The sequence below is a fragment of the Brienomyrus brachyistius genome, chromosome 20, assembly GCF_023856365.1.
Source record: "Brienomyrus brachyistius isolate T26 chromosome 20, BBRACH_0.4, whole genome shotgun sequence".
Classification (NCBI taxonomy): domain Eukaryota; kingdom Metazoa; phylum Chordata; class Actinopteri; order Osteoglossiformes; family Mormyridae; genus Brienomyrus; species Brienomyrus brachyistius.
The window spans coordinates 323,073-347,516 of NC_064552.1; the positions used below are offsets into that span (position 1 = coordinate 323,073).

General features: G+C 46.1%; 2 protein-coding genes across 2 annotated transcripts; one reads left to right on the forward strand and one right to left on the reverse strand.

The window, feature by feature from the left end:
• Positions 1 to 3,704: 3,704 nt before the first annotated feature.
• tectb (tectorin beta) lies at positions 3,705 to 7,216 on the forward strand. The gene is made up of 10 exons (XM_048987172.1): positions 3,705 to 3,771; positions 3,922 to 4,112; positions 4,259 to 4,410; positions 4,519 to 4,591; positions 4,717 to 4,820; positions 5,005 to 5,088; positions 5,356 to 5,518; positions 6,325 to 6,403; positions 6,755 to 6,787; positions 6,972 to 7,216. The coding sequence occupies exons 1-10, from the start codon at positions 3,705 to 3,707 to the stop codon at positions 7,043 to 7,045; spliced, it is 1,020 nt and encodes a 339-aa protein (XP_048843129.1). The 3' UTR covers positions 7,046 to 7,216.
• An 826-nt stretch (positions 7,217 to 8,042) lies between these two features.
• gucy2g (guanylate cyclase 2g) lies at positions 8,043 to 19,973 on the reverse strand. Its single transcript, XM_048988293.1, has 25 exons — positions 19,950 to 19,973; positions 19,469 to 19,857; positions 19,087 to 19,277; positions 16,966 to 17,234; positions 16,420 to 16,768; positions 15,907 to 16,031; positions 15,577 to 15,759; positions 14,792 to 14,936; positions 14,516 to 14,651; positions 14,318 to 14,421; positions 13,899 to 14,065; positions 13,668 to 13,802; positions 13,169 to 13,252; positions 12,951 to 13,055; positions 12,780 to 12,851; positions 12,462 to 12,630; positions 12,182 to 12,337; positions 11,908 to 12,085; positions 11,460 to 11,600; positions 11,014 to 11,206; positions 10,741 to 10,915; positions 10,344 to 10,442; positions 9,848 to 9,939; positions 9,212 to 9,373; positions 8,043 to 8,492 (listed from the first exon to the last, which is right to left on the reverse strand). Exons 1-25 carry the CDS (start codon positions 19,971 to 19,973, stop codon positions 8,391 to 8,393), a joined length of 3,945 nt encoding a protein of 1,314 aa, XP_048844250.1. The 3' UTR covers positions 8,043 to 8,390.
• Positions 19,974 to 24,444: the final 4,471 nt, after the last annotated feature.

Here is a 24,444-nt window from a genome sequence, read left to right on the forward strand (position 1 = left end):
TGAAAAACACAAACAACCACAAGGGGAAAACCAAAAAGGGATAAAAACAAAAAATAACTTTAATAAATAAATAAAAGGGTTAGGGCAACAAGCAGCGGGCAGGCTACAACTTACAGAACAATCTTCTAACCTTCTGAAATACAACAAGAAATAAAACACTGACAAACAAGGAAGGAACCTAAATACACAACTGAACCAAGAAACAGCACAGGAGCCATCAGGTAAGCAAAATAAACACTAAAGACAATGGGAAGGACAGGATGGCCAGCGACACCTGCTGGACAGAAATGACTGCTAGTCTTTAATTTGTTTCTAAACCTGCATTTTTCCCCAGCAGATACTATACACCTTGCGCTCATACACAATGTCACTGAACTGAACTGCTCACATTTTTACAAGTTCAGGAGAAATGCATGGCTACAGGCATCATTCCACCTTAATGGTGATCCAAGGGTATCTTCCACAAAGCAGCATTTCTTCATTAGCCAGATAACTGAATGTAAGGACTGTCCAATTGTTCAATAGGAAGATCACTTACCTCTTTTTTATTGGACTGTTTTCATGTGTATCTTAAGATATCCAGCTAACTGGGAAATACTGCTTTGTGGAACACCCCCCCCCCCCCCCACCACCATCACTGCTAGAATCACCTTTCAGCCAGAAGATCACCAGAACCACCACCAGAGGGTGACAATGAGTCAGATGTACTTAATGTGGCTATCATAGTCAAATATGGGTATTTTCATAGATGACTTTAGCTTCCAACATAAAATAGCTAAAAATTGATTATATAACAAATTAGTAATATAGCAAGAACTTGAGAGACATAGTAACTCATAACTTTGACCAGCACTTACACGATTAATCTTCTCCCATCAACCATGGGCTGAAAATGCTGAGAAGTGCTTTTATAATGTCACACTAAGAGGGTCTAGAATTTAGTGGGAGACTGAAGAGCAGACAGGAAGCAGACAGCTGAGAGCTTTGTGTCTGTCTCAGATTCCCTCGATAAGGCCTGTGCTCCCACAGTGAGACCTCAAAAAGTCAAAGGGGCTCCAGTGAAAATTAAAACACATGTCAGTGAGGCCCACAAATAGCATTTTGTTTCCTCTCTCCCCAGAATGGAATTGCAATGATCCCAGATAGTGTGGCCCTCTGGGCTTGTGAAAGACAGCAAGGACCCAGCGCGATCATGTTACGACAAGGCATATCCATTAGCTGCTACTTAGCAAAAGCTCCTTTTCAGACCAACTTTAATAGCTTACAATTTTACATCTAATGAAGCGATTCAAGTATCTTTCTCAAGGGTAGCATAAGATCCCTGTGAGGATCTGAACATCTCCGTTATAACCATCATGCTTTTGGCTAATCTTAGTAGTGTGCATACTGCACATGAGTGTGAGGCCTTGAAGAACCCGGTGCTCCCTGCACCCAAAAAAGAGAAACAACTGGTTGCTAATTAACTCACCAGGGACAGCACTATGAGCAAACCAATGTGAATCATCGCAGGTGCATTTTGTGTTCTGGCCAGAGTCACATAACCTGAGCAGGGTAGTGGAATCTCTGGGCACTGTGAGCAGTACAGCCTTGCCTATTGTGAAGCTGGGAACAGGCAGGAGCCTGGCCCCGGGTGGCCGGGCTTTGCTCTGAGCATTGCGCAAGGTGCTTAGCACAGTCTGCTCAACACTCACATGCACTCAGATGCTGAGACGCATCTTGACTTCTAGTACTTGCTCTTCCCTGTAGGAGACTAAGGGGGGACACGATCCAGCTATATAAGATTGTAACAGGTCTGGATGCTGTTCAGCCAAATGACTACTTCAGTATTAGGTTTAAATACTATAACTCATGGCCATAGGTGTAAAATAGCGGGGGCACATTTTAAAATGGATTTGAGAAAGCACACCTTTACAGAGCAGGTAGGTAGAGTATGGAATAGTCTTCCTGTTAGTGTAGTGCAAGCTAAAATCCTGGGTTCCATTAAATCAGAGCTAGATAATATTTTAACAATTATGAGCTATTAGTTGAATGCTCCCAAAATGAGCTTGATGAACTGAATGACCTCCTCTCGTTTGTAAATTACTTATGTTCTTATGGTCTTTTTACTGCATGAATGCTAATTCTGCTAGTATTTTATGTTAACATGGCACACAGATCTCTCTCATGGACGTGCTAGCAGAAATTATCACGTAGAAAATCACGATGTACATTGTGTGAACAGTGTATGAGCAGCTCTTCAGTGTTATGGCCCTGTCACTCTCCAAACCTAGCAACACCTTACTGTAAGTCGAGGCTAAATATTCAGTCAAGGCATTTTTTGTGTTTTATTTTAATTATTGTAATTGTAATGTCTGTTTTATTATATTTTACATTTTACTTTGTTTCATTTATGTTTTTTTATGGATATTTACATTCTCCCCCCCTTGCTCTGCACTTTGATCGGCCACTGGTTGTTTTTAACGGTGCTATATAAATAAAATGACTTGACTTGACCAATCTGCAGTGGAAAACCGAAGTGAGCTGGAACCCTGCTGTAACTCCTCTCTCTTCGCTATATGGCTCAAGTACAGCTCGGTTCCTGCATGCCAGTGGAAAAGCACCATTAAACTGTCCCTGAGTGACCTCTGAAGGCAGGGATGTACTACAGGTCCTCCTCCCAGCTCTGAACGAGTATCAGGATGGTTAAATGTAAATGGTATGGAGACAGTGTTACCTAGCGGCTGTGTCCTTTTAAAACAGGGACAAAGGCCTCTGAGCCAGTATGCACTCAGGGGACCCTGATTCACTAAGACAGCACTATCCTCAAACCCTCCTTGCCGCCCTGTACACCTGTGCTGAAGTCCGTATGCTGGGAAGTGATGCAGCCATTTTCTGGAATATGCCGGCCAGACACACAAAACCTGTGCTACTGATGCAACTGGTGTCTGAGGAGGGATGCAGTGTGACTGTGTGCAGGACACAGGCTGCAGGAAGCCAGGATCACAGAGCAGCTCTAAAAGCAGGGGCTGAAAGGGAGGGGCCGGCCGCCAGGCCAAACACGTCGCCCCTGGAGACCCATCGCTCCCGGAGACGTGTCTCATTTGAATGTCAATGTCCATCAGGCACAGAAAACTTTTTGTGCCCCTCCTCTCAGCGACGTCTTACGAAGCTTTGCCATGGAGGTGGGAGGCATGCGAACCTGCCCAGGTATAAAGGGAGAGATTTTGCTCCAGCTGGGTGGTGCATCAGTGTCATTGACAAGGCCACCGGATCACCTGCCACTGGCCTGGACACTGTTGCTGCGGTGACGGCCTGCGGATCCTCCAAGGCGGTTCCCGGTGCTGGGGTTACGGCAGCAGACCCACAGATATCCTGTAAGCCTGTAAGCATCGCCTGCCTCGACATGCTATGCTGCTCAGTATGGCTGTAATGCAAATATAGCAGATGGTCATTAAGCAGAGAGCTGTGTCCATTGTCATGCTTGTTTTGATAGATAATTCCAGAATTTACCAGAAGGAACAGACAGGAAGGGAGTCTTGATGTTCTTTGTTATTTCCAAAATGTGGCAGCAGTGTGAGACGGTGGTGAAAGCTCTCGATGCCCAGAGTCCCGTCAGCGTGAAGGTGAGGTGGCCCCTGCTGTCTTCTCACGCTGGCTTTGGTTAGTCATTGTGCTGCCGGAGTGAAGCCAGGTGAGCCTTTGTGACCCCCCCACAGCCTGGAGAAATGCTGCTGCTGACGGCCCTGCTGATGGCGCTGCCCCAGGCCTGGGCATGTCTTCCACAGAAAGCAGGCAGGTTTTCTGGGATTCAGCACTCCCTATTGTGGAGCATAGGCACTGTGTTCCCTCTGTCATCTCAGTGATATGACCCACTGCACATGGCTGCAGTTACACATGAAATTCTCTCATTGTTCACTATCCCCTGGCTGCTATGCCTTCTAGATTATGTCGTGGTCTCCTGCTTCCCGAACATGATTATCGCCAATGTACCCGAATGTCCCTATGGTTGGGAGATCGAGCAACTCTCCCTGGGGGGGATCTGCTATACGGGGGTCATCAGTGCTGGGTACTACCGCTTCACTGTCCCGGACCTGACCCCCAGGAACCACTCCTACTGTGGGACCCAGTCTGAGGTGCAGCATGCCGCACAACTCCTGCAGACATGCGACGCGTGTGCAGACTTGGTTAATAACACAGAGGTCTTTCCTGAGCCATGCTAGGGAAAAGACAGGAGTCCTGAAAAAAAATGACTGTGGCTTCCATAATGTCTCTCTTTTAGTATATGGATGGTAAGGATCCCAAATACGTGTTTAACAACTATATCATCTCCAACGACACCTCTCTCACGGTGAGGAACCAACCCGTCAACTACTCCTTCAGCTGCACCTACAGGGCTGCCTACTTGGTGAATAACGCTGTGTTCAGCCAAAGGTGAGCTCCGCCCAGCCGGCAGAGCCGCCCCCGGTGCCTGTCCGCAGACCGCCTCTGTCCCCACACAAAGACTTGCAGCTTCGTTACTTCTCTGTCTGCTTCTTCCAGAGTGGCGACCGTTTACGTGAACAACGGCAGCGTAGGCTCTTTTAAAACTCAGTTGTCTATGAACGTGTTCACTGTGAGTATCGCTGCCTTCTTGGAAGGCCGTATATGAACGAGCGGTATGGCTACTCGTAGAAAGAACTACAAATCATAGTTAGGGCCATGGGCCTCTTACAATGTCTGTGATTCTCCTTTCTGAAGAACTCCAAGTTCCTGTATGCCAAGGATGCGCCCTATGTCATCGACACATCCGAAATTGGCTCAGAGGTCTTCATAGGCATCGAGGCCAAGGGCCTCAGCAGCCGGTGAGCAGTGCTGCACGTCTTCAGATACTGAAAAGACTGCATCCAGTTCATCACTCTTACTTTATTATTCTTGCCCAAAAGTTGCCCAAAGTGTTTAACAGCTGGATCTGAAAACATCAAGGTGTCCATAGTCAAAAACTTTTTCTCATGCAGGTCATTAACTTACATATTTCTGCATCAATAGATTCAAAGTGGTGATTAACAACTGCTGGGCCACTCCCTCTCCTTACTCTACGGACAAGAAGAGGTGGAGCCTCATAATTAACAGGTAACGCTGTGGTAATGTCTGGTGATAGATTAGCAGAAAGAGTCAATGCTAAGGCTATGCATCAGTGTCCTTTGATACACTAAGTTGTGCAGCATCACTATTCACTATACAGATGCTGTAGCATATGACAAGCTCCTAGGTGTTGGATCATTCTCAGAAAATATGCTTATTCATCTCATTGTCCTACACCACTGTCTTCAGATGCTGCCTTAGGTCCTACACAGTGTACAGATGCATGAAGGTTTGACCAGTGTGTATCACTCCCAGCTGCTCCTCAGACCAGACCGTGACCATCTTCGAGAACGCCAAAGACACCCGCTCCATGTTCAAGTTCAACTCCTTCCGCTTTCAGCGTCTGGAGAAAGTCTCCACAGTCTGGCTCCACTGTGAGGTCAACATCTGTGATGGAGAAAAGCTCTTCTGCCAGCCAGTGAGTATTGTTAATAGCTAAGTGCAGTTAAAGTATGGTTACAATAAAGAGAGGGTCCGTGTGGATTGAGGGCCAGTGTGGTGGACAGACAGTCACCACAATCATACTGGAGAGATGGTGAGTGATGTCATAGTACAGTGGGGAGTATGGATATTTTACAGAGTATGAATATCTGAGGGTCTAGTATGGTGGAGTATGGTCACAGGAGAGAGGCAGTAAGGACAAGAAGAACATACTGGAGATATCATAGGGGAGGGTGCACAGCGAGCATGGAGAAAACAGAGTCCATGAGTATGGTCACAGTGGAGAATGCACAGTGAGTATGGAGAAATTGGAGAGACCATGAGTATAGTCACAGTGGAGAATGCACAGTGAGTATGGGGAAATCGGAGAGACCATGAGTATAGTCACAGTGGAGAATGCAAAGTGAGTATGGGGAAATCGGAGAGACCATGAGTATAGTCACAGTGGAGAATGCACAGTGAGTTTGGTTGTAGCACATTATAAGGTGAGTATTGTCATGATAGAATGATTTTACAGTCAGAGACCATGTGAAAAGTCACGTCTGCTGCAGAATGCACCTTTTCTTATAATGTTTATGCTTTAAAGAAAGTTACTTTTACTTCTAATTTTTATTTCTCAGTCAATCTTTATTTATTTCAGGAAGGTAAATAATGGTGGTTTGCACTGCTGAAGGTCTCACATGCTTGTAAGCCCATAGTAGTGTGTACGTGTGAGTGTGTGGTCAAACGGACGGCTCAGGCCAATGTGCTTGCACTGCTTCTGTCTCTCGCTGTCCCCCTAAGGCCCCGTGCACAACCAGAAGTGTGCAAAAGCATGTGGACTCCAGCGGGGGGGTGCTCACCATGGAGTTTCAGCTCTCAGGTCATTTTGAAGATCTATTCTGTTTCTTGGGTATAATTCTGCAGCGTTTTAAGGCCTGTATGTACACTAGGGGGCTCTCTGTTAACCTGCGTAAAGTGACTCCTTATTTCCGCTGAATGCCTTATAGCCATAGCGGTGTAAAAGAGCCACCTGTCCTCTGGGGTTGCTGTCCCCCCACATGCTGGGCTGTTTCTTTTCAAAGTTGCTGAGTTATGTCATTGGTTCATGGTTTACATTATAATATTGAACATCAACCAGCATAATGCATACAGAAATGAATGACTCTGACCTCCAGTTGCTGTTTCAAGTGTCTTTGTGAGCATTTACTGTTGCTTTTTGTTCCCTGTACAGTTGCAGAGTCGTCCAGTGAGGGACATCTTGCAGGTAATTTCTCACATTTTTATTTCTCTGGACGGACCCACGGACCACATTAGTTTTTGATTACTGGAGAAGCCTCTCATTCTTTTTATATGTCTGGATGGGAATTGTTGTGGGTGTCATTTTGGGGTGAGTATCTGTCATGTGCCATTTGGGAGTGACTTTCTTGTGTATTCCCCCCCAATCACAGGACCGTCACTCTGCCTGCTGTGTGTGGTGCTGATGCAAACCTTCCTGATGTTCCTGCACTCACCACGGGGGTGACCAGGCACCAGGCCCACTTTGGGGAGCACACGCTCACACACTCACACTCACATGCTCACACACACACTCACACACACACACAAACATACACACACAGTGACTTGTCCCCACACACTTAGACAGACAGATTCCTGTGCCACATCTACAGATACAGAAAATGTTTGTGTACACACATAGACAGACACAGACACATAGACAGACAGACACAGACACATAGACAGACAGACACAGACACATAGACAGACAGACACATAGACAGACACATAGACAGACAGACACAGACACATAGACAGACAGACACACACACACAGACACACACACACAGACACACACATAGACACACACACACACACACAGACACACAGACACAGACAGACACACACACAGACAGACACACAGACAAACAGACACACACAGACACAGACAGACACAGACACAGACAGACACACAAACAGACACACACACACAGACACACACAGACACACACACAGACACACACACAGACACATAGACAGACAGACACACACAGACAGACAGACACACACACAGACAGACACACACACAGACACATAGACAGAAAGACACAGACAAACACACACAGACACACACAGACACACACACAGACACATAGACAGACAGACACACAGACAAACAGACACACACAGACACAGACACACACAGACACAGACACATAGACACAAATGCACAGGTGACGGTTAGGGATTTAGGTCTCAGGGCATGAACAACATTTCTCCTCATCCATTTAACATCTAATGTGGTTTTTATGGTTTAAAATGGCATGAAATGCCTAAATACGAGACTTCGGATCAAAGCTATGTATGGAGTAAAATTATGTGCTACATTTAGGATGAATATGGTCTGAAATCGTTCCTTTTTCACTTATAAAAGCTGTAAACAAATGATTAGTTTTAAAATCAGCTTCATATGTTTTTTTATTGGTAAAATAAATTCACATTTCAATGGAGTTTCATTCATTGCGTATCTGGTAAAATTCACATTAAGTCTTTGAAACATTACCGTACTTTATTACTGCCTGATTTCATACACATGTACCACTCAGTTTAATGTTTGCTGTGCAGCCTTTGGCTACTAGAGAGTTTCTCTTCTGTTATTCTAAGATAAGAAAGGTTCATAAGGTTTGTATATGTACACCTTTTGTTAACCAAACATCATGTAAGATCCTCCCTTGAACTTTGTCACCGAGCTCCTGCAGAGTATACCAGCACCTCATGCTGCACTCGGCCAACTTAGCGTGTAGATGCTAGATGGTCACTTCTCAGACAGGTCACATGATCACCTGCTGTGCTAGAGTCGGGGCTGTGGCCTAAATGGAGGGGACAACAAGTGCAGCGTCACTGGCCTCTGCTGCTGTCAGGCTTCTCTGCGCCTTCTCCTTTCTGTCCAGGGGGAAATCAGCCTTCTTCTGCTAGGGACACAGACCAGCAGTGAGATTGCATGCACACAGAAAGCCTGAAGTCTCTTTACATGTCTGTATATAGTTCACGGTACGCAGCCTTGGAAAGAATTACAACATTTTTCTTGTTTTACTTATTTCTCAATTTATGGGTGTGCGTCTGTGAATTTTATATATATATTTTTGAAAACTGTAGCCTGGTTCTGTTTCTCATTAATTAAGGACTTCTTCCTTCCTTTATCGGACCTCAGTCCTGCTTCTGCAAGCCTGATGCGAACTGTCCTAGCAGTGCACTTCACACCAGTACTTAATGTTTCCCATTCCTTTTGAAGGTCACTTGATGTCATCCTCCGATTCATGCAAAACTGTCAGATAAGTTAATGGTCATCTTCAGCATTTGAAAATTGTGTCTACCCTCTCCCTGGCTGGTTTCTGGTTGTTCCCAGTGTCTCCTGCTTCACCTTATTCTTGTGTACTACTGTCTTGGCAAATTTGAACCTGGAAGCAACCTGCTGCTCAGCGTAGCCTTCTGCCAGCAGAACCACAATTAAGCCAGGATTTAATGCAGATGTGTTTAAAAATGAAGAGTGGTCGCTTCATTTTTTCCTCAGCTGTATTTATAAATGGATATGGATGGATGGATGGATGGATGGCATAAATAAAATAACAAGCTACTATGTTTATTCATACATGATATTAAATATTCAGTGAAAACTTCCTCTACATCTCACACTATTGAGAGTCACTGCCATGGTCTGATTGGCTGCTCTGGCTGGATGCCCTGCCTCTTCCTTTGGAGAAGTGCGATCAGTAGAGGGGCCACTTTGGGTTAGGGCAAGGGGCTGGAAGTCCTGCTTCCCCTTCAGCCAGAATGTCCTCTGTGTGCCCTTTCCCTGGTGACAGCACACACATACTCAGCTGATAGGGAATATATGCAGCACCACCTCAGCAATCATATATTGCAGTTATTTACAATCATTTTCACGCTTGTCTCAGTATCGTGTCCACTTTATGAAATCTCTATGAAACAGGCAGCAGTATGGAGTTGGTCAACATAGATATTGGTTCACATAGGCTACTGAAATGGTGCATGTGTTCAGTGTTTTGGAAAAGGGGACGTCGTACTGAGACAAGTCTAAAAACAATTCTAAAAAACAATAAGACAATAATGCAAATATACAATTAAGATTAAGATGCACTTCAGTGATCCCGGGGGAGATTATGGATGTACAACATATAATATAAAAATTGTAGAATAATAAAATAAATTTCACATCCACAGATGAAAATGTTAATGTCCTGTTTGATATGTCACTATGTAAACCGTATATCTTTTGTCAGGTGAGATATGACCTGGCATATGTTACCTTAACTTCGATTTCACCCCTTTCCTCCAGTTCAAATGTGCCAATTCTCTGGAGGATCTCAGCAGTGCTCTGAGAGACGTGGATCTTCAAGGCTGAGCAGGGATGTCACAACGACACACACAAACAGGAAGAAACCTGTTACATATCCGCTAGTCAGAGCAACACAGAAGGCACAGCAACATTAAAGCAGACGTTTTACACTTTGCAGCAATATAAACACATTTCCTATATTTATCTGTTAACTATAGTGGGATGCAGGCCAGGGTGTATCACCCACACTGGTTGGTTATACATACATACAGACACACACACTACTATATATTAACAGCAATTCGAAAACATTTGGGAACTGAGGAGACCAGTTGGGTTTCAGCTGTTCAACAGCTCAGGGTTTCCTTTGTCATATTCTTCGTTTGAACTGTAGGCTGGCCAGTCTGGCACATGGGCTCTTCTACTATGGAGCCATGAGGGATATAGTTTTCGGTGCCTCACTCACGCAGGCTGTTGCTCTCCATGCGAGACGCAGTGTTCACCGTGTCCCCAAATAGGCAGTACCGAGGCATAGTGGACCCCACCACCCCAGCCACCACTGGACCTGCAGAGGAACCCCACAGTCTAATCAGGGTGCAGGAGTTTTACACTGTTTCACAGCATAATAAATGCAGATAAAGTCAGCACTAACCTTACATCTCTGTGTGTGAGTTTCTCCTTTCCTGAATAATGTAACCCAATATCTGAGTGTAGAGTTCATCTACACACGAATAGCACAGGCAGTATCCTGACCCTGCCACTATCATTATTATTACCAAGCAACATTAGCAGAGGTTATCATATAGCTGCTCCTGTGTTACTCCAATGTTAATACAACATGAAGATGTGACAGACTGGCGAACCTGAGTGGATCCCTATACGCAGCGCCAAGCGTTCCTTAGGCAAGTGGCGGATTTGGAAGGCTGCCACAGCATGCAGGAAGTGCAGTGCCATCATGCTGATCTCGCTGGCATGCCGGGGGCCGTTGCTGATCGGTAAGCCGCTCGCCACCATATAGGCGTCGCCAATCGTTTCAACCTGAGCCCCATGATCAGACAACGGCATGAGAACATGAGGGAATCACAGTGATGCACTCTGATAGGCCCTGTGCTAGGGTGGCTATGGACAGTATCTACCTTATAGACATCATACATCTTTATGATATCATCAAAGAGGCTGTACAGGTCATTCAGCAGGGTGACCACTTCCAAGGCCGAGCTGATTGAGCACATGGTAGTAAAGCCCACAATGTCAGAGAAAAAGATGGAGACCATCTCATAGCTCATGGGCTCTACTGACTTCCCTGCCATGAGCTGGTCTGCAATGTAGCTGTACACCAACATGGGAGAGATTCAAGGGGAAATGAGACAGAAGCTGAACACAAGCTAGATCACTATGTTATCATATGAAGAGCACAGCAGATGTTCCATGCAGTTTTGTCATTTAAGGTTATCCAAAATTATTTAAAAACACATAGGTTTGCAGGCTACTTTAAAATCTCCTTAATCTTGGATGCTTTATAGATTTAATCCATAATACCTTTCTGTTCTTTATAGCTAAATGTATAATTATGCTCCATTACCTTGGTAACATGCTAGACAAAAGCTTGTCAGCTCTCATCTTTTCTGCTGTTAGCTGATTGGTTCGCTCCTCAACCACTTCCTCCAGATGATTTGCATATTTCTCCAGCTTATTCACCATATTGTCCAGGATATTTACATGGCTGAAATGATGGGGATGATAAGAAACAGTTTTACTGTGTGATTCATTTGCTAATTATCTAAAGGGAGGGTTGCCCTTTACATTAGAGTCTTAGGAGCTCAGTGTTGGCTATGTGATGGTCTGTGCTTGTATCTCTCTGCAGCTCTCTATTTTCCCTCTGGGTGCTTTGTGGTTCCATCTTCTGTTCACAGTAGTGGAAAGATCTCTGCTCTTGTGTTGATTATGCCTAGGATTTTCCATAAAACTGCTGAGCTGTAACTGGCTCCTGTTATTATCTTGGCTTGTGTCGTGTACCTGCAGGCGCTAACCTCTCAGGGCTGACCTCCCGCAACCGGCGCCTGATGCAGGGGAACAACGGTCGCTGCTCAGGCTCCTCACTCCAACAGGCCTTCAGCAAGGCCACCATGCCGTCGTTGCAGGCCTGGGCCGAAAGCGAGGGCCGCAGAAACTCCCCTGGGCCAGGCTCCCTGATTCGCCGGATGATTTCTGATGCCAGACAGAAACACGACACACTAATGAGGTCTGTGTTCCCAACTGGGCTCCCAAAGGCACGACCAAAATATACAGCTGTGGAAGAACCACCTTTGGGTTCCAGCTGCAGGTCATGGAATGGCCCATCCTCCCCGCTGTAGATCAGCTCCCGCATGACGATGGCGAAGCTGTAAACGTCCCCCTTTGGGTTCCCATTGAAGGTGAAGTGGATCTGCCTGAGGAGCTCTGGAGCTAACCAGTACATCTCTGTAACCAAAGACAGAAGACCGGAGAAAGAATCCTGTAGCAGCATCATGAAATACAGCTGAAAACCAAATGAGAGCAGCAGTGATTCGCCAATGACTGCTCATTGAGTGCAATGAAACCGTACCTGTATACTTTGGGTTTTCCTGAGGGATGACTCTGTGTTTGGTGCCATGACGAAACTCCCAGAGCCCAAACCCAGACAGCTTCACCTGCAGACGGCTGTCCACCAGGCACGTGGTGGGTTTCAGGTTCCCATGGGACTTCAGGCTGCTCTTATGGATAAAATCCATCCCCTATAGGGAAGGTGAGACAAGGACCTGGAGTGATATGATTGTGTGGTTGAGTGTAGACCTTCCAAAATTCATGCATGTTAATGAATCAGGTATTTCTGATGAACCAGCAGCAGATGCAGCAGAATGTGTTCAGCTATCTCCACACTCACATTCACGATGTCATAGGCAAAGGACAGTTTGAACATCCAGTCCAGCTCGATCTCTGAATTCCTCAGAATATCCTATGAGAGACACCATGACACAATCAGCCCAGGATTTCCGAAGTTTCTCAAGACATGACATTGTAATGGCCACAAATAGCCATGAAATTTCCCAAATACCTTCAGGCTGCCCTTCTTACAGTATTGTGTGATGATGCAGATGTTTGGTGGTTCAACACAAACACCAAAGAACTGCACTAAGTTCTCATGCTTCAGCTCTCGCATCTGATGGAAGAGAAATGATCGTTAAACACATGCAAACATCCTGAATATTATAGCTTTTCATCACCGGCCTGGAATGTCACTACAGGCAGCTACAGAGCAGAGCAGAGCTTCACCACTTGAAACTCCTGCAGAATAGAAGGCTTCCTGATGTCACTGATGATCTGCCTCTCCAGGTGCTTAATGGCCACTTGATTTCCCTGTCAATGGAAAACACACTGAATAGTTGAGTATGGCTGAGCGTGGCTGAGTATGGCTGAGCGTGGCTGAGCGTGGCGCAGTGTAGCTGAGTGTGGCTGAGCGTGGCTGAGTGTGGCGCAATGTAGCAGAGTGTGGCTGAGTGTGGCTGAGTGTGACTGCATGTTTTCCTCTATTTGTATGTGTCTTTGTGTGTCCTGGAATCTAGTACAGACTAATGTTGTCTGCATGCCATTTAAGTCTATGACCACTGGAATGTGTACGTGCCTGTTTGTCTGTACACAAATGGGTCTGTATGTCCTTCTGCATGTCTGTCTGAGAGGGTGTTCATGTCTGTACACATGTGTCTGTGTGTGCCTCTGCATGTCTACATGTGAGTGTGTGCATATCTGCACACATGTGTGACTGTGTGTATACCTGGTATACACCACTGGCGGTGTAGATGTTCTCCTTGCTCATGGTGTCCTTCACACCATAGCTGTTGGTGGACGTCATTGTCTGAGACCCTCCACTGGCACTCCGAGTTGCCGTGGTGACCACAGACTGAGGTCCCTGGGTAGAGAGAGGGTTACAACAGAAGTTTCACTGTGGTGTTTAGCTTGTAGACACTCACCAGGTCTACTATAGGGTAAAGTCATCAGCTGGCACCTTGGATTCCTTAATCATGGTGATGTCACTATACTGGATCCTCCACCAGCATGCACCATCCAACCTGGTCTGAAGCCGGCACTTCTGCACCAGCAGGACGCTCATAAGTAGCACAGCAGACAGCACTAGAATTGGCAGTGCCACCAGCAGAACTATCAGAGAAATGTCTGGGCAGGAATATAGGGAAGAAACTCAGGGCTGATTTCTTAAATGAAAGAAGCATTATTTACAATTTAAATGTTTCAGTTTTGTTCATGTGAACCATAAGTGATGCTGAATAAGTGTTGCACATTTGTTCTTGATGTATGTCTGTAATATGTGCATAAGCTTTGGAAGTGACTGTAAGATCATCCCTCAGGTGAATAAACAGTGAAGGAAATGGTCAATGAGTAAATGAGAGGAAGACTGCCGACATTCACCCTGGAAGAGCCATTCGCAGACTTCGTTGTCAAACCCGCAGGTAGGATAGTCAGTTGGCGGCTCCCCATTTGGCCAAAGGATCAAGGGAAACTTTGCGGTGGGTCTGCAGGAAAACAGGCAGCGGCCACGGTGGGGGGTCAGCAGGCAAGGACAAAAGGGTGGGGCACCGTAACCACGCTCCAGCAGCCCTGTCTGACCTCAGTGTCCTGGACTGGCTGTCAAAGTTCAGCACAGGAACAAACTTGGGCACATCACTGGGGTACTGCAGGTCGTAGACGGAGTAATCCATGGCTCGCTCTCCTTCCGAGTCAAAGTAGACCAACCCAGTGGCCCCTGGAACAGGCATCGACGTCATTTCTCAGATCACATATGAAACAGAAGGAAAACTCATGTTTTAGTATCACACATTCCCCAGTTCATCGGCTGAGCCGCCTCCACACTCTGTGGATTCTGGCTTGAGCTCTTTATCTGACCGTAGAATCGGATCTTGCTTTTGTCCTTCAGCCTGCGCAGCACCTCCCGCCCATCGTAGGGGTTTCTGCCTTCTTTCAAGACCTCCTTTAGAGCCATGGCATACAGCAGAACAGCATCATGCAGATAGGCTGCGTAAGGACTGACCTGGGAACAGCATATGGGAATTCTCATGTTTGTCTTACTGTGTTTTTTTACATAGTTTAGTAGGTACTCACCCAAAATGCTTTGTGATATACTTTGCATACTCCAATTTATCATACTGTTCCTAGGCTCCAGTATCAAACTGCATTTGCCCCCCCAACACTCTAATTCCCCCCTCCTAAATGGTTTGTGATACACTGTATACTCCAATTTAACAGACCCCAATATCAAACTGCACTTGCCCCCCCCCCCCCCCCCCCCACAACACCCCAATCCACCCCCCAAAAAAATAGTCTGTGATACACTTTTTATACTCAATTTTAACATACTGTTTCTGGGCTCTAATATGAAACCCTACTTGCCCCCCGCAATGACCCAATCTCTCCCCCCCCCCCCCCCCCCATGCTCATTGAAAGGAATATGTGACGTTTCCCTGTATTAGATGCATTTCTGAATTAATCTGACACCAATTAGCTCAGATTCTTTCTGATGTGACTTAATGAGTGCTGTTTCCCAGTAGCACTTAATGGGGGGTGGTGTGGGGGGGCGGTGAAGCTCCACCCACCACTGATGACCGCGAGATGATGTAAGCATGTCTGTGTGAATCCCGTGGTTACGCTTGAACACAGGAAGCTCGTCTCACCTCATTCTCTGACGTCAGGTTGCTGTGGAAAGGGTCCAGTTTCAGCTTCTCATGGACTTGCTCAAAAAAGTCGTAGTAGTCATAGCTATCATAGGACTTCTGGCCAATGACAAAGACCATATCGAAGGCCTGCAGGGCTGTGTGGTTGCTCACATCGTTCACGGCGTATTTCCAGAGGCTTCCCTAGAGGATAAAGAGACATTGAACTCAATGTCGTCGGCCTTGAAGGCCGCATTTTAACCTTTAAAGTTACTTTAGTAAAATGCATTCGGCTTGGACATATGTACATTAGTATTAGTTACCTGCATCTCTTTCATGCAGGTTACTCACCACATTGCCACTGACCTCAAACTGCTGCACAAGGAGAAACAGATACTCTCCATTCATGAGCCGCTGTCTGGCGGCCTCATGCAGGATGGCGCTGCTGTCCTCCGTGTTGCTGAGCACCACAATAACTGCGGGGCACGATAGAGACTGGACCAGGTAGTTTAACGTATAAGGCAGGCTCTTACAGGAGAAGCATGCTCGGACAGGAGAGTGTTAGACAACGATAAGGAGAATTTTAGGCATTCCTAAACTGGCTGCATATTTTATGCCTCTAAGGGTGCCCAATCACAGGTTAATCACACATTAAATCATAATTATATTTGAATAAATGGATCTGAGAGAGCAGTGCATAATTGTGCAGCATCTGGAGCAAACAACATAAGAAAATCATTGTGTGATGCACATAAATTGCTTCAATTAATTCATAATAACCAGAAATAAGCAGAAAAAGTTTTTTGCCCCTAAGAAAGTAAAGAACACACAGAGTGCGAACACTGCAGTGCCGCAGTGGCTTACTTCGTGCGACTTTGGAGATGTGCTTCACGTTTTCACGGACCAGGTCCAGGTTGGCGGCGTCGAACTTTACTTGGGCCGTCACATTAAACCTCCCTCGGAGCTGTGTTTCCACAGACTTCCACAGCTCGTCAACTTTGTCCCAGGTGTTCGACTCTGCTCCTCCTCCGATTATGGCTATGTGAGTCCAGCCAAAGAAGTCCAGCGTTTTAATAAGCACCTCCCCGATGCGCTTGAGCGGGGGAACCAGCTTAATGTATGTGTCATACACTGCAAAATTGTCCATTTTGGGTGACTGTCCCACAAAGCCAAACATGGGGATGTTCCACTTAGATGCCATGAGTCCTGTGACCTTAAAGAGAAAGAATCTTACATTATACAGGAGGTAATTAACTGTCTCTAAGTCATATGAACTGCAGTTTATCACAGGATGCAACTGAGAAGATAAAATTTCAGGTTTGTCCCCACAGACTGATGGCAAACGACACCAAATATGAAGGCCATGGAGCCGTCACATGATCGCAGCTGTTAGTCCACTGCTGACGTTACCTCTGCTTCCTCTGGGCAGACTGGCCCAAACAGGGCTGAGATATTCTCCCTCCACACCTGCTCGATGAAGCTGCCCAATGAGATCTTGGCATCACACTGGGAGTCTGTGTACACTAAGTCAAAGCTGTGGCCCCCCAAGAAGCTGCGATCTGTGGTGACCCGGTCCACAGCCACTTGAAGGGCCCCTCCCAGCCTCAGGGCACTGAAAGGGTATGAGAGGTTGCGTGGGGCCTGGAGACCTAGTGTGAGCTTGGCCCCAACGGTGCTACCTATAGCCCAGCCAAGCAGCAGCATGAGCTCACAGCATGACAGGTGAAGGCTCCCCCGCTTCAGCATCCTGATCGTCCTCGTCTCAATGCCAGATGAGATGTGAGCAGCTGCTTCTCCTTTTATCCAGGCTTAGCTAGGAGCAGCAGGTCCCCAGGGACAGAGGTGACCTCCCACCGAGTGCTTCATGCCCCTGAGCCCTCTCAGCGTCTGGCTTTGCCTGCTCCTGAGACACAGAGTAGCAAAGGCAGCAGCTGATACTGATCAGGCCAAACGTGATGATTTGATCTTTAAAATCTTCCCACTCTTGTTTTTGTCCACTCACCCAGAGAAACCGCTCTTAGCTGCAGAACAGAAATAGCTTTGATTTCACAAAATGTACAAAACATAAATTCAGATTTCACAGACTTAAGAATATAGATAGTTTAACTAAACAAGTGTTCAGATGACCGAGAGATGGGGAGGTTCAAATCTGTCATTTTACTGCCTGGTTACCTGCCTGCCGGACTGACAGACAGACATTTCACTTCACTTTTTGTCATTTAATTGGATTTGCTTCTCTCTAGGTCAGTGGCTCTCAACTGGTGGGTGGGGGCAGCAAGAACCAAGAGAAGGAATTACTTAAGTGTAGAAAAAAGTCAGACATTGCTACCAATATATTTTCAAAACGAGATATAGGATAACACAATACCGTTTATATCGATATACACTTATTGGGATGTTATTACGTATTTGCCAGAAACTAATAAATTCCTTCTTGTTTGTGAACAGCATGAGAGTTTCGGTCGTGACGATATACCGAATCCCAGAATTCATAGCTGAACTTAAACCATCCCATTAGTGTCGTCACACGCGAAAGGTGATGGAGGGGAGACATGAAGAAGTATTGTTGGTATTTTAACTTCGTTTTCATATACTATTAAAATATACTTTTCAATATTAAAATTGTACCAATGTTGTTGCGCAACTTATTGTCATAACACAACTGATTATCACAGTTCATGTGACGTGACAACTGCATGTATATCATGAGATGTCAATATGAATACTGCACATTGGGCAGCTCTATGAAGAATTGTGATTGGTGGTTCGCTGAGTATGCAGAACCTATATGTCACTCACTAGTAACAAACTCTGTGTATTGAAAAGCACTTAAACTGGAGTGAATTATATCAGACTGTAGGATTGGTCCCTGTCCAGACCCCTTCTGTCTGTCAGTTCCCCATTTAGCCAGAAGGTGTCGCTGGTCGTCCCATTTGGTGTTGCTTCTTTGATGTTTCTCCAGGTCCCCTGGCTGCTGCATGGCTTGATGGGCTGAGCAGACAGTTAAGTCATCCAGATTCCCCTTTCTATTGGGGATTTGAGGCCGACTAGATTGGATTAGATTAGATTAGATTAGATTAGATTAGGCCCACAAGTGGGAAATTTGCATTGTCACGGCAGAAAGTGGGCAGCACAAGATAAGAGCAGCAAAACTAAATACAATAGAATAAAAACTGTACCAACAGAACAGTAAAAACAGTCCACTATCCGAACAATCTGGAAACATAAATATGGATGAGTGTATTGAAGAAAATAAATGTGTATATATGCATATGTAAACAGATAAATATATGTACGTATGTATAAATAGAGCGGATATATAAATATATGTACAACACTGAAGATGCATATATATGGACAGGCATGCAATAGAGTGACAAGCATTGACAAGAACTAATATTGCACATAGAAACTTCCATGGTGTATTGGATGTGTGTGTTTGTTAGTCTATGTGTGTGGGGTCAGCTGCAAGGACTGGAAGGAAAGACCTTCTGAATCTCTCCTTGTCACATCATGGATGCAGGAGCCTGCCACTAAAAAGGCTGCTCAGTGCTGTCAGAGTCTCCTGCATGGGTTGGTAGATGTTATCCAAGAGGGATGACAGCTTAGCCACCATTCTCTTGTCCCCCACAACCTCCACCAGGTCCAGAAGGCATCCTAGAACAGGGTCGGCCCTCCGGATCAGCCTGCTCAGTCTCTTCCTGTCCCTAGCGGAGATGCTGCTGCCCCAGCAGGCCACACCGTAAAAGATGGCTGATGCCACTATGGATTCATAAAAGGTCCTCGGAAGTGGCCCCTGCACTCCAAAGCCCTCAGCCCCCGCAGAAGGTGCAGCCTGCTCTGCCCTTTTTTGTAAAGTGCATTTGTGTTACGAGTCCAGTCCAGTTTATTGTTCAGGTGAACACCAAGGTACCTGTAGCTCTCCACAGCCTCAATGTCCATACCCTGGATGTTCAGTGGTTGCAGTGGAGGATGTTTGTGTCTGCGGAAGTCTACCACCAGCTCCTTGATTTTTCCAGTGTTGATCTGGAGGTAGTTCTGCTGGAACCAGTCCACAAAGTCCCGGGTCAGTTCTCTATACTCCTTGTCGTCCCTATCAGTGATGAGGCCGACTATTGCAGAGTCATCAGAGAACTTTTGCAAGAAGCAGTTGGTGGAATTGTAGGAGAAGTCTGCAGTGTAGATTTTGAAGAGGAATGGCGCCAGAACCGTTCCCTGCAGCAGGGCCCCCGTACTACAGACGACCCTGTCCGACACACAGCCCTGAGTTCTCACATACTGTGATTGGTTAGTGAGGTAGTTCTAGATCCATGTGGAGAGGTGATGATCCACTCCTGTGTACTCCAGCTTGTCCCTCAGGATTGTGTGTTCCTAGTACTTATTACTGCCGATACCTGCCTCATGTTTATCCTCGCCATGTCTGTAAGTGCCTGCCCTCGCCTGCTCATTGTAATTATTTCACTGTACTTGTTCCAGTTTAGTAGTTTTATATTTGCCCCAGCATTGCTGTTTGTTCCTGTGTTGCTCCCTGTTTTAGTTCTTTAGTTCTACCTACCTGTGTTTAGACCCTTTGTGGTTCTTTTTGTTCTGCTTAAAATAAAGTCCCATATTTAGCTTGAGCCACAACGTGGATCGTCTCTTCCTCCCACCATGCCCATCTGTAGGAAAACTTCTCTTGTAGATCATTCTTGGAAAATGAGAACCATGCAGGTTTTCCTCTTGTTTGAAGCAGCGAAAATGTTTTAGCATGGTGTGTTTTATTTAATTTGCCTTACTTCACATTGCACACCCTATAATGTTTTGAACACGCTCTAATATCACATATGGACTGATAGGTCATTTGAGTCCCCCCCCACGCTCTGGTACACACTCACGGATACTGATACACACTCACTGATACACACTCATTAACACACTCACTAATATACACTCTCTGATACATACTCACTAATACACATTCACTGATACACACTCATTAACACACTCACTAATAGACACTCTCTGATACATACTCACTAATACACATTCACTGATACTGATACACACTCACTAATACACACTCACTAATATACACTCTCTGATACATATTCACTAATACACACTCACTGATACTGATACACACTCACTGATACACACTCACTGATACACACTCACTAATATACACTCTCTGATACATATTCACTAATACACACTCACGGATACTGATACACACTCACTGATACACTCATTAACACACTCACTAATATACACTCTCTGATACATACTCAGTAATACACATTCACTGATACACACTCATTAACACACTCACTAATACACACTCTCTGATACATACTCACTAATACACACTCACTGATACTGATACACACTCACTGATACACACTCACTAATATACACTCTCTGATACATATTCACTAATACACACTCACTGATACTGATACACACTCACTGATACACACTCTCTGATACATACTCACTAATACACATTCACTGATTTTCTGATATAACCTGTCTGATACACTTCAGCTTCTCATTTAAGCAGAAAATGCAGAGTAGTTGTTTTTGTATTGTGAGAGATTGCGGAATGTTTTCATAAGATTTCAAAAAAAGATTTTAAAAATTACTGCCTAATGCATAATAGCATGTTTTCTCTGCGACACACATATGCAAAGAAACAACATATTTTCTGCATGTGTGGACTGAATTTGCAAAGATGAATTTGAAATGCGGGCACACAGGTCACAATCCAATTGTAGTGTCATCAGGAACAGAGAACTGGATCTTCAAGCTATTACCTGCCGATTAAACATCCCTGAGGCCATGAGAAATATCAGAAGTTAATAAGTACATGGACGTAATTAAGCCCTGCAGAGCAGGAAGGCTTAACGAGAGTCCTGTCATAAACATCGGGGGCTTAGCAGGCCGATTATCATGTTAATCTCTGGAGTAAATCGTCAGCTGCTGGTTGGAGTGATTACGTACCCCTGGCCTTTGCTCTTTGCTCCGATGAGTGTGAAGTTACACACCTTATCTTGCATGTGAATGTTGGCAGCAAGTTGTAGGTGGATCAGTCACGAAGCCGTAAAGGCCTTATAAGACAGTAAGAGGGCAAATCGAAGACCATGATTAAAAAACCCCCGGTACATAGCACAGCTCACTGAAGTCACACGTCGTGCTCTGAGACAGTTCCCAGTGCACTCAGCTGACTTTAAACCCCGACTAAGCTTAGCTTGGGGATGCTGCTTAGTCAGGATGGGGGCATGACTGATTGCTTCAGTCCAGCCCCTGGAAGTAATGCTGCCTTCCATTTGAACTCTTGGAAATCTAAGCCCTGAGTCGGAAATTTCAACTGGAACACGCCCTGAAGCTGGAATTCTGACTTGGAAAGTCGGAGGATCCTCTGCAACCCCAACCTCAGAATTCAAGATGGCGGCGCCCCTTATCAACAGAAGTGAAAGCTGTACTGCATATTAGCACTTATGTCTTGTTTATCCATCCATCCATCCATCCATTTTCTAAACCGCTTATCCTACTGGGTCTCGGGGGGTCCGGAGCCTATCCCAGAAGCAATGGGCACGAGGCAGGGAACAACACAGGATGGGGGGCCAGCCCATCGCAGGACACACTCACACACCATTCACTCTCACACGCACACCTACGGGCAATTTAGCAACTCCAATTAGCCTCAGCATGTTTTTGGACTGGGGGGAAACCGGAGTACCCGGAGGAAACCCCACGACGACATGGGGAGAACATGCAAACTCCGCACACATGTGACCCAGGCGGAGACTCGAACCCGGGTCCCAGAGGTGTGAGGCAACAGTGCTAACCACTGCACCACCATGCCGCCCCCATGTCTTGCTTATATTTCATTAAATAAGTCATACAAACAGTACTGCTCAGTTGCTATCCGTGGACTTGTTGCTACCATGTTCGCATGTGCATAATAATGTGCATAATAGCGCATAATGCACTGTTATCAACTGATATTGTTAAACATGGCTAACAATGAACCTGGCCAGCACAGGGACCAGTTTTAGAAAGCAGGATTTCTTGCATAACCAGATAACTTGTCAGATTTAAGGTAGTCTGGGCTAAATGCAAGTCAACAAAAATGAAGGCCATTTAAACTGGGATACTTTAAATCTGACAAGTTGTCAGGCTAAGCAAGAAATCCTGCTGTTTGAAACAGGTTTTTTTTTCTGAGGAATCAAGGCTTGTCAAAAATTTAAATAAAAAACTTTAATTAAAAAAACTTAGTAAAGTTAATGGATTTAAAAGGATATATGAAATACTGTTACTTTGTTGCTATGCCAGTTTGATAGCACCAGTGCGGTCAGCTACTCTGCCTCAGACTGCCTTGATTCAGTCTGGTCCGCAAACGTGAACGTGAAAACGCTAACAGCTGAGCTGGGGGCTCCAGTGTCATGTTGGGCCAATTACTCTGTTCCTGAGATGTGTTAATGGCCACAGGTGAGCAACTGGCTTTACTAGGGACAGACATGTGACCCCCAGTCCATTGATCAGATACCGAGAAGCAGGTATTCCTGAAGGGTCTGTGTTTCTCAGCCTCATTGGACCCCATGTGGCTTTTGGTTTTCACTCTCATTAACACCACTATTGATTTGGCTCAAATAAGGTGTTACCTGAATACCCAGGTGCATGTAAAGTCTCATGAAAACTTGTTTTGCTTTCTCAGATTTACTAAGATTAAAAAATAAGCAAGTACAGAAGGTCTAAAAAAAGAACAGAATTATTCTTCAAGAACCTGTGTAGTATAAACCTGCCAAACACTGACCTTCTAGCACCTGGATAACCATGTTGCACTGTGACATTCTAGAGCCTGCATTGTGCATCATGGAACATTGACCTTCCAAGAGCTATCCAGGAAGCATAAGACCCAGGGCAGTTAATAACCCAGGGCAGGGTGCCAACCCATCACAGGGCAGGGAATAATCCAGGAGGGGGCACCAACCCATCACAGGGCAGGGAATAACCCAGGTCCGGGTGCCAACCCATCACAGCACAGGGAGTAACCCAGGACGGGGTGCCAACCCATCACAGCACAGGGAGTAACCCAGGACGGGGTGCCAACCCATCACAGCACAGGGAATAACCCAGGAGGGGGCACCAACCCATCTCAGGGCAGGGGATAATCCAGGGCAGGGTGCCAACCCATCACAAGGCAGGGAATAACCCAGGAGGGGGCACCAACCCATTTCTGGGCAGGGAATAACCCAGGAGGGGGCACCAACCCATCACAGGGCAGGGAATAACCCAGGTCCGGGTGCCAACCCATTACAGGGCAGGGAATAACCCAGGTCCGGGTGCCAACCCATCTCAGGGCATGGGATAACTAAGGGCAGGGTGCCAACCCATCTCAAGGCAGGGAATAACCCAGGAGGGGGCGCCAACCCATCTCAGGGCAGGGGATAATCCAGGGCAGGGTGCCAACCCATCACAAGGCAGGGAATAACCCAGGAGAGGGTGCCATCCCATCTCAGGGCAGGGAATAACCCAGGTCCGGGTGCCAACCCATCTCAGGGCAGGGAATAACCCAGGTCCGGGTGCCAACCCATCACAGGGCAGGGAATAATCCAGGAGGGGGCACCAACCCATCTCAGGGCAGGGAATAACCCAGGAGGGGGCACCAACCCATCACAGGGCAGGGAATAACCCAGGAGAGGGTGCCAACCCATCACAGCACAGGGAGTAACCCAGGACGGGGTGCCAACCCATCACAGGGCAGGGAATAACCCAGGTCCGGGTGCCAACCCATCACAGCACAGGGAGTAACCCAGGACGGGGTGCCAACCCATCACAGCACAGGGAGTAACCCAGGACGGGGTGCCAACCCATCACAGCACAGGGAGTAACCCAGGACGGGGTGCC

Bases quoted from the DNA above. Each gene is read 5' to 3' on its own strand.
- tectb (XM_048987172.1), top strand. From the start codon at position 3,705: ATGCTGCTGCTGACGGCCCTGCTGATGGCGCTGCCCCAGGCCTGGGCA. The intron at 4,411-4,518 runs GTGAGCTCCGCC...TGCTTCTTCCAG, and splicing joins AACGCTGTGTTCAGCCAAAG to AGTGGCGACCGTTTACGTGA. The intron at 5,519-6,324 runs GTGAGTATTGTT...TGTCCCCCTAAG, and splicing joins AAAAGCTCTTCTGCCAGCCA to GCCCCGTGCACAACCAGAAG.
- gucy2g (XM_048988293.1), bottom strand. From the start codon at position 19,973: ATGGCGAGGATAAACATGAGGCAG. The intron at 17,235-19,086 runs GCAGGCTCCTGC...GCTGGGCTATAG, and splicing joins ACTGAGCAGCCTTTTTAGTG to GTAGCACCGTTGGGGCCAAG. The intron at 12,852-12,950 runs GTATTTGGGAAA...TGTCTCTCATAG, and splicing joins GTAAGAAGGGCAGCCTGAAG to GATATTCTGAGGAATTCAGA.